At 45.7% G+C, this 12,539-nt stretch overlaps 1 protein-coding gene across 11 annotated transcripts in view; it reads left to right on the forward strand.

Annotated features, from left to right (window-relative positions):
• The window catches only part of Znf536 (zinc finger protein 536), a 453,564-nt gene that overhangs the window by 291,259 nt on the left and 149,766 nt on the right, over positions 1 to 12,539 (forward strand). The window contains exon 7 of one of the 11 annotated variants that reach the window (XM_036179551.1): positions 7,010 to 7,926. The exons of the other annotated variants lie outside the window; for them this stretch is intronic. Coding sequence (XP_036035444.1) covers positions 7,010 to 7,017 — 8 coding nt within the window. The 3' untranslated portion in view covers positions 7,018 to 7,926. Of the gene's footprint in view, positions 1 to 7,009; positions 7,927 to 12,539 lie in introns of those variants that run through there. 11 annotated transcript variants of the gene reach the window in all.

Raw genomic sequence — 12,539 nt, forward strand, 5'->3', positions numbered from 1 at the left:
CTCTCATTTTTCATCTATAAGTAGAGGAGGGAAAAAAAATTCATCTAAAACAACAAAAGCAAACTGATGTGGTAACTTGCAGACTTCCCAGTATTTTAACTCATTGAAAGAAAAAAGAAAAGATGCCTAAAGAGAAACGTGTATTACTTTGTCAAGTCAGATCTACTTCCCTATGCTCATGTCACTGACTTAGAGGATACTAAAAACCATCACACTAACAGTGGCAAGGGGTTGTCTCTGCAAATTAGGGAGGTGGCTTCAGGATGGTTGTGACTCACCTGTGCCATATCCAATGGCAGTTACTATGACTTTGGCCTTCTGCTGTTGTTGTCTTCTGTCTGTGTCTGTCCATCTGACCTGTCTGTCTGTCATCCTGTCTGATCTTGTGAATCAGCACCTCTTTCCCTGCTTCAAGGATAATGTTACCCCAAAGTTATCCCAGATTTTACAAAGCACAGTCCTAAACCTGAGTTGGATCAAATGGATATCGGGATGGGCAGGGAGGATCAACATCATGTCCTTGGCACCCAGGTGTTCATGTATGGAAGTCTGGTCTGCAACCAGCAGCTCCGTGTATTGTTCCCAGTGAGCCCCCCACGCCCCCAAATCCCACTATAGACCACCAGTGTGGGCTGTACCATTTAATTTATGAATGAATTTCTGAGATTTTACCCTTCTTCTGTGGAAGGAAGGAAGAGAGAAAAAGAGGAAAGGGTGGGCACAAGGGAGCATTTCTAAACCTCGGCATCCTGTTTCCTTCAGCACAAAGTGGAAAACATGAAGCTAGGCTGTTTGTAATCTAAATCGATAAATTTCTTTTTGTTTTCTGTCATTCCCTAATTCACTAAGAAGTGGATCAAGCAGTCAGAAATGCCTTTTTGAATTGTCAAAAATCACTAAATGGATTTATGACAGCTCAAAAAAATATTGATGGTTCCTTATACTGAATGATTCACATGGCCCCATTAGCCAGTACCCCGGATCTATTTTTAACCATGTGTAATTCATTACTCTTGAAGCTGTTAAAAACAATATTTAAAAGAAGGGAAGGGATTTATGTCTGTCCAGTATCCCCCCTTCCAAAGAGAATGGTGTTTAAATCTTTTTCTTTCAATGATTTTTTTTAAAGTTTGGTTGCAGTGGTTTTATAATTATTATTATGGTTATTGTTGTTGTTTGAGGACTCTTTTTAAAGTCTATTTTCAGTTCTTTCAATTACCTACATAGGACCATAGTTCCTGCCAGGAATCCACGCATCAGAAAAGATCAAAACCTGGCATGTGCATAAGCTCATTATTATTGAAGTGAGCTCATATTACCCCCATTAATTTTCTCATCTTCCTATCAGTGTAGAAGAAAGGCTGCCTGCCTTGAAGAAGCTTGTCTAGTGGTGTCCTTGTGCATAAGGCAGTAGGTGGAGGGGGCAACATGGGGAACAGAGGTGCTGGGTCTCCTGAGGTTTTTCAGAGCTGGCAGGAATTTCTAACCCCTCCCCAGATATCAGCTCACACCACTCCATAACATCTCCATGGTATATGCACAACACTGTTCAGTCAACTTTTTAGTCCCTAGGCAACAGACCCTGGGATGTAGGCCATGGCCCCTCTCTTCGGAAGTATATGAAGACTTTTGGGCCAGCAGGGTAGGAAGGCTTCCTGGTAGCTTCCTCAGCCAAGGGTCCAGCTCCTCATACTCTAAAATACCAAACCTCATTCTGGTCATTGGCTACCTATTTTCAGAGAGCATCACTTCTGTATTTCAATTGGCTCCATTTCTTCTAGAAGCTTCTGTTGTGATTTGGTAGCAGGTAGGATGTCTCTTCCTGTCTTCTGGCCCCCAGGCATCAGGTCCAGCATAATTAATTATACTCTAATATCCTTGCTGGGTGTGGTGGTGTCCTAGAACCAAGGAAAGCAGTAGTCATCCTGGCTAAGAATTGATCTTTCAGAAGGAAACAAATGCAGTTTTCCCTTAGTCAGTTTTCTGTCTTGCTTGAAACAGTCTGCATATTGTATGTAAGCTTCAGACTACCACTAGCTTCAAAGCATAGGCCCTACATTATCTCCAACCTTTATTTTTTCTCTGCCCCACTTAAAGCAGATGTGACTTTGCAAGCAGGTCCAGCCAGTCAGCAGCTAGGCTTCCTCATGGAGCTGGGCTTTGCCAAATCTATGCCTTATTCCCAGGTTTCTTATCTCAGAGTTTAGAGCCTCACTTCATTGATTCAGTAATTCTAGAATCCCACCTGGATGCCCTGGAAACTCTGGTGACTATGATTCAAGTTCTTCTGTATAAGGAAGAACTCGCCTCTCCTACAATGTAAAAGTATTTGAAAAACAGCCTGTAAAAACTTTGTCTGCATCATGTAGACCCACCCCCCTACACACACAGAATCAGGAACCCCTCTTGATCCCAGCAGCAAATCAGAAAATGCTTCTTTTCTCCTGCACGTGTGTAGGACTGTGTGTTGAAAGTTGTTCACCCAGGTGATATATTAATTACTGCACTGTTCTTTCCTTACTTTTAGAACTTTGGTCCTAAATCCCTGGGTTTTTAGATCTGAGGTCCCGGCCAGTGTGCATTTGTCATCTATAGCTAATACATTCTGACTTGGCTGCAGCAGAGCAAGCTGATGAAGAGGCTACTCCATCCTCTTGGGTGATGAGAGTCTCATAGCCAAGCCTGTATAGAGGGCAAGATGGTAACTTTTCAAAAGAACCTTCTAGGCTGGTATGTCAGGAACTTGTTTTAGAGGATCCTATGGGAGATCTGGAGTAATCTCAGAATCATTTGGAGGGCTGTTTATTAAGTTGCTATTAGAGAGGGTCAGATCCCACTGGTCTGATCTCCTTACATGACAACCTATTCTGGCCAAAACTTTAGCTTCTGGAGGTGACTTTTAGGATTGAGGCATATTCCACACTCCCTCATTCTGTTGTACAGTATAAAAAGGGCAAAGAAGTGCCACCAGAGAGCTTTGCTACGTCCTTCATATCATTAGAGTGGATCTGACCTTGGCTTTGCAGTGTTTGAATAGGGGGGCAAGTGAGGACTAGAGCTGTGTCCACCCACTGGCAGGCAGGGCAGATAGGCTCCTTGTCCATCCTGAGGAGCTACTGTGGAGATGATGCTGCAGGAGAGTGTGAGAGGCACAAGCCATGGCATATACACAGAGAGTGCAGTCAGTCTACAGAGCACCTGAAGATTGCTACATAGAAACACTAAAGACCACATTTCACCCCAGGGCTTGTGTGTGTGTGTGTGTGTGTGTGTGTGTGTGTGTGTGTGTGTGTGTGAGTGAGAGAGAGAGAGAGAGAGAGAGAGAGAGAGAGAGAGAGAGAGAGACCAACTAGGCCACCCTTGCCTTTTGAAACTGAGGCAACCTGCCAAAGCTGCCTGGAATTTCTGTGTTAGCTTTCTAAATCATGATTTTCTCTGCCCTTTTCTGAGTCATCAGGTCTCGAACTGGTAACACAAAAATCTTGTCAAGTTAAGGGGTAGGAAGGAAAAAAAGCATAATTCCTTTACCCTCAGCTCTGCCCTGAAATTGCTACCACTCAAGGAGGCCCAGCCCCATGTGGAGGACACATCAGCATGTTGATTGTGGTGATGAGACCCTGTGTGCAGTAACTGTCAGACCAAGTGATACCCTGATGGATGGGAGGAAGTCAGTGGGAAGGCAAGGCCATCAACAGGAATAGCTCCAGTATTCCCAATGCCTTATTCTTAGTGAATTCCAAAACTGCCTCAACTCAAATTGTGGAATGAAAGCCCACCGCATTTAGAAAGGATGAGAGAATGGGGGCTACCTCCCATACCAAAGCAGCGGCATCAAAACCTTGTTGCGTCATGTATTCTAAAATGTATGATGTGGTGTGATGAAACACAGTAACCAGACCAAATTATCTTAAAAGGTGACTTCTATCCCACCATGATTCTCTGCATTGGCAGTCTGAAAACATCTACCATTTTATTCAGCTGTGCAGCCTAGAGCCAAAAGGTCACCACATATTGTTCAAAGGGCTAAGGGTAACTATTTTCAGCCTACAAGCCATGAGTATCCTCTTATTTTGACTCCACTCTGCCTGATAGCACTAAAGAAGCTGTGGACAGTATGACTCTGTGCCAATGAAACTTTATGAATTAAAGCAAGGGACAGGCTAGAACTGGACAAGCTAGAATTTGTGACCCCTCCTCTAGTGCAAAGAGGGATGTGCTCCTGGATCATTGCCAGAGTAAGAGATGGAGAAGCCTGCCCTCCACTGTTCCAGTGGACAGAGAGATGATGTGGGCAGGACTCCCACCAGTCAATGCAGGGAGGGCTCCATCTGCCAAGTAGACCTTCCATAGGAAGTCCTCTGTGTGTGTGTGTGTGTGTGTGTGTGTGTGTGTGTGTGTGTGTACTTCCAGAGAGGTACTCCTTCCCATCCCCTCATAACACCACAGGCAAAAGAGCTAGAATGGCTGTGACTCAGCTTTAGGATAGCTAGCTCTCCACAGACAGAAGTAGAGGGAGGAGTTAAGATGACAAACACCTAAGAGCCTGGGCCAGATGCCACCAGCACAGACGAGTGTCCACTGAAGGTGCAGTGAAGAGGTGATGGCACATCCTGACATCTTTAAGTTGCCCTTGTCTCTTTCACACTAAGATGGCATCAGTGTGATGGAGAGTTTTGTTTCCTCATGTCCCCCCATGCCACAGTCAGTGCACAAGAGGTTCATCTTTGTGATGTCACCAGCCCAGCCATCATCATTTCTGTTTTGACTCAGTTCACTTCCAGACATAAAGCAGGGTAAGGGGGGTAAGAAATGAGTCCTATCTCCTGGTCTTTTTTCAAGAACTAGCTAAGGTCTGTGGCCAAGTGGAGAACCCCAAGGCAGCTGTTCTTGTTAGGATTTCTATTTTGGGGACAAAACACCATGACCCAAAAGTAACTTGGGGGGTTTACTTCAGCTTGTAGTTCCAGGTAACAGTCCTTCCCTGAGGGAAGTAAATGCAGGAGCTCAAGCAGGGGAGGAACATGGAGGCAGGAGCGGATGCAGAGGCCATGGAGGGGTGCTGCTTACTGGCTTGCTCCCTTGGCTTGCTCAAACTGCTTTCTTTCAGAACCCAGGACCATCAGTCCAGAGATGGCACCACCCACAATGGGCTGGGCCTCCCTCATCAATCACTAATTAAGAAAATGCTATACAGGCTTGCTTACAGCTAGATTTTATGGAGACATTTTCTCAACTGGGGTTCCCTCCTCACATATGAATCTAGCCTGTGTCAAGCTGACACAAAATTAGCCAGTACAGCAGCTGTCACTGATAAATGAAGCACCACAAATGTCAAATATAAGGCATACAGACACCTGAGCATAGGCTGTGATGTGTTGCTGGTAGTAGTTGATACATGCTGTGTCCCTGAACCTAGTAGGTTCCATTAGGAAAATGACAGAGGACAATAACCATAAAATCCCATTTTGCAAAGTATGTGGGTGCCTAGACAAAATCCAGCCAATCCCGTGGAGGGTGAGCAGCCAGGGAGTGGAAAGAACTGAGAGGTCCCTGCTGCCCTTTCCACCGCTGTGGTGCTTTGCTAAAAGCCAAAGGAGGCTGTAGGACATGAGTGCCTTCAGAGGCTGGGCAAGGCACTGTGCTTTCCTCTCTGTCCTCATCCAGTTTGACCATTTTTGGATTTGTCTCAGCCTCTTGTGGTCCAGTCCATTCCCAGGCATAGTGTTTTCCCAGTAGGAAGGGCCATTTGACCTACTGCAAAATCCAAGGGCAGAGCCTCCTAAGTTCCTGGGAAAAAATCATGACCTCCTTGTGCTTGTCTGGCCCTGCTGGGTACCCTACAGCTGACTATAGAGAGTGCATCCGACTGGTGCCATCCTGTAGGTAGGGTCTCCTGCTGATGTTGGCATTCTGGGGAGGCTCTCCTCTGCCCTCACCCAGAGCTGTGTAATGGTGCCATGTCTGACAATGAGACAGCTCCTCTGATGAAGGCTCTTCCCCCAAATCTCACAGCATTCTTTTCCACTCCTTCCCTCTTTTTAAATTAAAGGGAATGAGACTGGTGTGATGTCATTTGCACGGCAGGATGACAGAACTGTTATAGGGATGCCATTGTGTTTGCCAAATGGTCCACTCATCATTTCAGAACAAACAAATGGATGGTGTCTGTGAGTCGGCAAACACTGGTGACATTTAGCCTTGTTTATGTTTCTTGCCTTTTGCTGCATCGTTTTGGCTCCAAAAGCTACTGTCTGAATCAACATTGCCTCTGAAATAGGAGAAAAGTCTGCTAGAGTTCATCTTGGTGGCTTCGTCCATATTTCTTGGGGGCTGCACAAAACCAGTGAATCGCAGCCAAGTGTTTTTGTTAAAAAACAAAAAGTCAGTGTGTATTTCCCTCCTTTGAAAATGAGTTAAGATTAGGATTAGGGAGGAGAGTTGAGGAAGAGTCAGAACAGACAAATCCCAGTAGGATCTGAACTCTCCATCCTCTCCACCCTGTGCGACAGTGGGGGCAGAATGCCTGGGCTAAAGCTTTGACATCTTCTTCCTTAGTCTGTTGAACTGCCATGATGGTTGGAAATGACAGACATTTACCTAGACTCAGGTCACATGTCAGCTGCAGAAGGAGTCAGCATGCTTCTTTCTTTAAATTTTTTCTTAATTTTTTCCTCCCTTCTTTCTTCTTTCCTTCCTTTCTTCCTCCCTCCCTCCTTCCTTCCATCCCTCCTTTTTTTCCAGATGTTGTGTGCAAAGCCCAGGTTTCAAATAAGGTAGTAATTATGTCCTCTTACTTAGTGCTAATCAAAAATACCTCTATACCTAATTGTTAGCCAGCTCTAATCATGTAGCCTATTCTTGCTTTAGCCACAGAAAGACCAAATTTTATAAATATGACTTCATTGTCATCCTTCTATTAAACAACAGGGACTATGGCCCTGCTTTCACTTTCTAGCACCTTTGGCCCCAAACAGTTTCTGGATTAATAAATCTACACATTTTCTTTCAGGTAAGTGACACCCCATGTCCTAGTCGCTCTGTCTGGACCTCCCCTTGTCTGTTCGTGCTCCTTCATGGTTTATCTGCAGCTTGTTAACCGTGCAAAGTGAACAGAAGAACGTATATACATACATGTTTTAAGTAAATAGTTCCTACTGGCACAGGTATGTGTGTGCACACAGCACACCAGCCTATAGTCTTTGTAGAGTCAGAGCGGCTGAAAACGTCGCCCCCCCCCCCCCCACCCCCCGATGTTTCCTGGTAGTAATGGATGCAAATGCTTAGTAACCTGAGTGGGAGAGGAGGTTCACTCCATGCCACAAATCCCAACTGACAAATCCTAGTGGGTGGCAGGTTCTTGAATCAATGAAAACCTGGCTGGGGGCAGTGTGTGTGTCCTGCCTGCTCACCTGAGCTCACAGGGCTGGGCCCCATGATAGTCCCATCAGCATTTCTCGCTTGTGTCTGATTGTCATGTATTTTGTAACACTTTAGAAGAATACAGAAAAGTACAGTAATTATCTTTCTCCATAGTATTTAAGCAGAAATATTGCTAGTTTAATATTGTGTCAGGTCGTCGTATTAACCAGGAACAGCTGACAGTAAAGCCCCAATGAACAGCACTTTGACATTCACAACTTAAAAACAGCGATTGAAGCGAAATGTGTAAACGTGTACCGGGTTATCCTGTGCTTTGGAATAGACTGTTGTTGAAATAATTAGAAGATATATTAAGGTGTTCCTGGTAATGAAGGCATGTAAGTTATCATAATTGTAGTTTCCTGCATAAGTGTCAAACTCTATCTTTCCGTGTGCTGTATGCTGAGTTACAAGTTAGGTCATTTATGAATGGAATGTAAAACAATACTAAAAATGCTTCAATAAGTTATCTTGGTATTGCTAATAAAAAAAAGCTGTGAAACATTAGTGCAGTTTTGAGTCATTATGTTAATTCATACCACAACACCCCCTCGCCCCTCACATCCTTCTCCCAGTGGGGAGCCTCAGCAGGACATTGGGGAAGAGCAGGCTCCTCAACTTCCCCATCCATCTTCAGGTGGCCCTTTAATAAGCAACAATTCACAAACAGGCAAGAAGGAAAGCTACTCCCCAGTTTTGGTGGGATGATGGTGTAGGTGCCAGAGAGCCCAATGTCACATGCCCATCTCTGTATTGTGTGTCTTAGGTATGGTTCTGAAGACCCTGGATAGGGGAGACAGGCCACAGTACCCAGTGTCAGAAGTGGAAAAGGCTCCTTAGGCCCAGCCTCCTCCAGAGAGCTGTGTTCCTCCATGCTGTGACAGGTTAGGGCAGTTTGGCTACATTTTCAGGCTACATTGCCTGCGTTTGTTGTAACAAGCTTGTTCTCACCCCACCCTGACTCTTCATGGCAGGGAGGGGGCGGAAAGGAAAGGTTTTATGTTTTTTGGGTTGCCTGCTTTCATTGTCCCATGACCTGGGCTTTTGGGCTCTGGCCCTTCAAACTTCTTAGTTTTCAGTATGTTTTACACACTTCCCAATTCTGTACACACTATGCACTATCTAATTGGTTCCATTGGGGCAGGACATAGGGTCCAAGGCTCCAAGAATTAACTCACATCCTCAAAGGAAGTGCCCAACAAGAGGGTGGGAGTAGAGAAATGTCCATTAGAAGTTGTTGTCAACCTTGGCCTTGGTGACAGGACAAAGGTGTCACCTCAACTTGATGAAATAGTCCATCCAGTATGTCTTACAACAACTACTCATTATCTTGACCCCTGAGATCACAGTGCAGCATTAAGGAGTCTCTAACTAGGGGAAGGGATAGAGAGTAAGGCCCGGGCTTGAGAAGATGTGAGGAGAGGTCACACTGTGGGTACCAGTGGAAAAGAAGGGCAATCCCCAAAGGCCTAATGAAGGTGAAGCAAGGTGCTGTCCCCTCCAGGTGCAAGGTTCACATGGCTACAACCAAGTGATGCAGCTCCACCAAGGGTGCAGACTGAGCTTCCACAAAGGGAACACAGGAGACCCTCATCATCCTTTCTGAATGCTCTGGAATCTGGGGAACTGAGAGAAGTGGAATACACAAAGAGGGTCATTCACCTATGCCTCCCTCAGGCTGAGTACATTGTCCCCAGCTTTGCCCACCATTTAAATTCATTTCTCCCAAACCCAGCAAATATCATCACACCTGCTGGGTTGGTCACTTTGGCTAGGACAGGCTTCTGAGGGGCCCTGCTGCAAGCTCTAAGGGGATGGGGTTTGGGAGGGGCAGGATAGAGTATGAAGGAAGGAGGAAGGAGGCACAGAAAGGTTCCTTTATCTTCCACCCCCAACACTGACAGCTGGGAGGGCTCCCTGGAGCCACATAGCCAGGCGTCTGCTGCTCTGTCTTCCTTCTTTCAGGGCCCAGTACCTCCGTTGGGGTCTCTAAGCAAGAAGGCTTGGTAGCATTTCCTCTTCAAAAGCAGGGTATTTCCTGAGTCATTCCCCAGTGGTAACTGATAGAGCTTAGAAGAGACCTCCATGGATTCCAATTCTCCCATTTTTATGGACCCAGCCCCAGGCTCCACCCACCTCTCATTTTGGGACACCCACCTCATCATGCTTTGTACTGTTCCTCCTGTGCCTGCCCACTTCCTCCTTACCATCTCCACCTCTGGATAACAAACAACTGCCTTAACACCAGTTGAGTGTTCTTGGAAACATCCTGTCTGCTGCCTGCAAAGGGAGCCACATAGACCCAGGCCCCTGGGACATTCAGTCAACTTGATTTCAGAGCTCTGCATGAACACTGGTAATTCTGCTTCCTGTTGGTCCCCCCCACCACCACCACACACACACATGGGATTATACAAGCCTCCCAAGTTTGGATTCAGACCTGGGGCAAACACAAATAATGCTCTTTGGACCTACTTTTACCCTTATAGCCTAGATCCTTCCCAGTATGGTCAGCTTTTCTGTTCTGTGCTGCACAGGAGACTCCAAAGTGTCCCCATCTATGGAACAGAGTGACAAGAAGGTGTCTTGTTTCAGATTCCAGAGACCAAGGAAGGCAAGGTTTGCAGGAAACCTGCAGACTTGTGTCTCTGTTCACAAGTTTTGGAAGTGTGTATACTTTAACAGAATTTTGATACTCCAGTAAAGGAGAAACTCTAAATTTGGGGACAGAGTTAGTGTAGGTATATATTCTGTTTTTCCTCAAAGGACCTTCTCAATGATTAAATACACAGGCACACCCTGACAGTGGTGTCCCTAAGTGAACAGTCTGAGCCCATTCCCAGAGCAAAGTCAGGAAACTCTGTGCAGTTAGTTCATTATCAAAAATATCAAACTGTGCACTGATGCTGGCTGGTTCTCTGAAGAGTTTGTCTAACCACTCTGTGCTGTCTGGACACGCCCATTCAGCCATAGCCTGTTCATGGTGTTAAGTTTCTTTCTTGGATTTCTGTTGTGAGATTTACATAAGATGCTCTTAGTTATCCATATAAAAGGAGAAAAGGCAACCAACCTCGGAAGGCAAATTGGAGTTCATTTACCAAATTATTGCTTTTTATATAACAGACACATTGTTTTTCTGTTTTGAGTTCAGTGGTTGGAATGTCCTGGGAGGAGGGCTGGGGCTAACCACAAAGAGAGGCTACTCCAAAGTATGGCTTGTACCTGAGGAAGGCCCAGAGGTGAGTGTTTGGCTGGGAAGGCACAATGGCCTCTGTGGATGGTAATTAAGAGTTCACACTCTGATGAGCTCTTGTTTTTGTGGGGTTTTCTTTTTCTTTTTCTCCCCCCCCCTTTTCTCTCTCTTTCTTTTTTTGAGACAGGGTTTCTCTGTGTAGCCCTGGCTGTCCTGGAACTCACTTTGTAGACCAGGCTGGCCTTAAACTCAGAGATCTGCCTGTCTCTGCTGGGATTAAAGGTGTGTGCCTTGTTAAGGAAAAGGGCCATAATTTTTTCAGTGCTTTCAGATTCCCTTGGTGACATGGTTGGGGTCACCCAATAGCAGATCTTTAGGTCACCTGGATGCAAATGGTTGATGCAGGAGGAGACTGAGTATGGTCCCTGAAAGAGGTGCCCCCAACCCCATGAGCACACCTGCTTGCTCCCTCCTGGCTTTGTTGTAGACTACTCCAGACCTGCCAGAGGCAAAGATGAGAGCACATAAGCTGATTCTGTGGCTCCCTCTGAGTGGGAAGTGATCCACAGACATTAAATGTTGAAAGGCACTCAGCCTGTTAGCTTAGGAGCAAGTTTATCATGGTAAGGGTCATAGAATCAGTCAGGTGACCAGGCACCTGGCAGCGGCCATGCTGCAAGCAGCTCAAGCAACTCACTTCTCTTTTTGGGCTCCATTTCTTTGGGGAACAGGCAGCAGGATGTCTTCTTTGGTCTCCAGTTTATGTTCTTCATGGCCTCCTGTAGCCTTGATCTTCAGCGGATAATCTACACCCAATGAATACTGTAGTCCTCATGAGCACTCACCTGATGGCCCCTAGGATATGGGAGGACTCTGTTATTTCCACAAAGTATAGGACTTCAACATACAGGACTCCAACTTGAGCAACGACATTCACTGCACTAGATCACAGTACATGTCAGGACTTAGGGGGTTTCTAAATTGCTAGAAGATCACCAAAGAGTTTCTCTTTTAATTCCAGGAGGCATTTACTACAGAAGAACAAAAGGGAGTCAACTAAAGTGGGTTTTTAGCTTCATGAAAGGGCAAGAAGAAGTTGTCTTCATTGAGTTTTTCTGTTTCAACCTCTTGAGAAGATATTTCTTATGATGATTAAAGATTCCTAAGCAATTTACAGATTATCAATGCACTAAGCCAGTGTGTCCCTCTTGGACATACATGTCTTGTGGCTGCCACTTCCACTCAACATACACAGTCAGTGTTCTGGAGGGTGGGCTGAGAGTCTACTTTGCATGGATGGGCCACACCCTTCCCTTCTAGGACTTGTCTGTCCTTTTGGTCCTTGGCTTCTTGAATGTCTTGGCAGAGCCTCCTCTTAACCCTCAGTTTTACTGGGAAACTTGGCAACTTTTAAGAGAATAAAATGACCATAAATGTATACAACTTAGAGACAACTCACCCTCATCTCAATTATTTTAGGACTTCTATTAGCAAGCAGGTCCCAGACAGAGTGCCATATAAACCCACCATAGGGGTGGGGTTACAGTTTGGGAAGGCTTGGGTACCCATTCTCACCCACTATACTCACCACCTGAAGTCTTCTGTCTGAACACCTAGCTGGGCTCCCTCACACCTGGACTGAACACATCTGGAAATCTGGCCCCATGAGACTGTCCCTGAGATTCACAGACACAGCCCTGTTGGCTCTAATTGAGCTGTTTTCCTGTTTGCAAACGCTATAAGGACTTAGGAAAACAGCAACATCAGTCTCTGGTGGCCAGGCAGTGGGAACAGGATTGCTGCTGGGTGGATTTGCTTTCCATGAAAACGTTCAGCTTGAAGTGTCTGTCCTTTCTAAGCCACACGCAGGGCCACTGTTGCATTTTAAAACACAAGGGTTATTTTCTTGTGGGCCTTTGGGGATAAG

Source organism: Onychomys torridus, chromosome 1 (genome assembly GCF_903995425.1).
Source record: "Onychomys torridus chromosome 1, mOncTor1.1, whole genome shotgun sequence".
Lineage (NCBI taxonomy): Eukaryota > Metazoa > Chordata > Mammalia > Rodentia > Cricetidae > Onychomys > Onychomys torridus.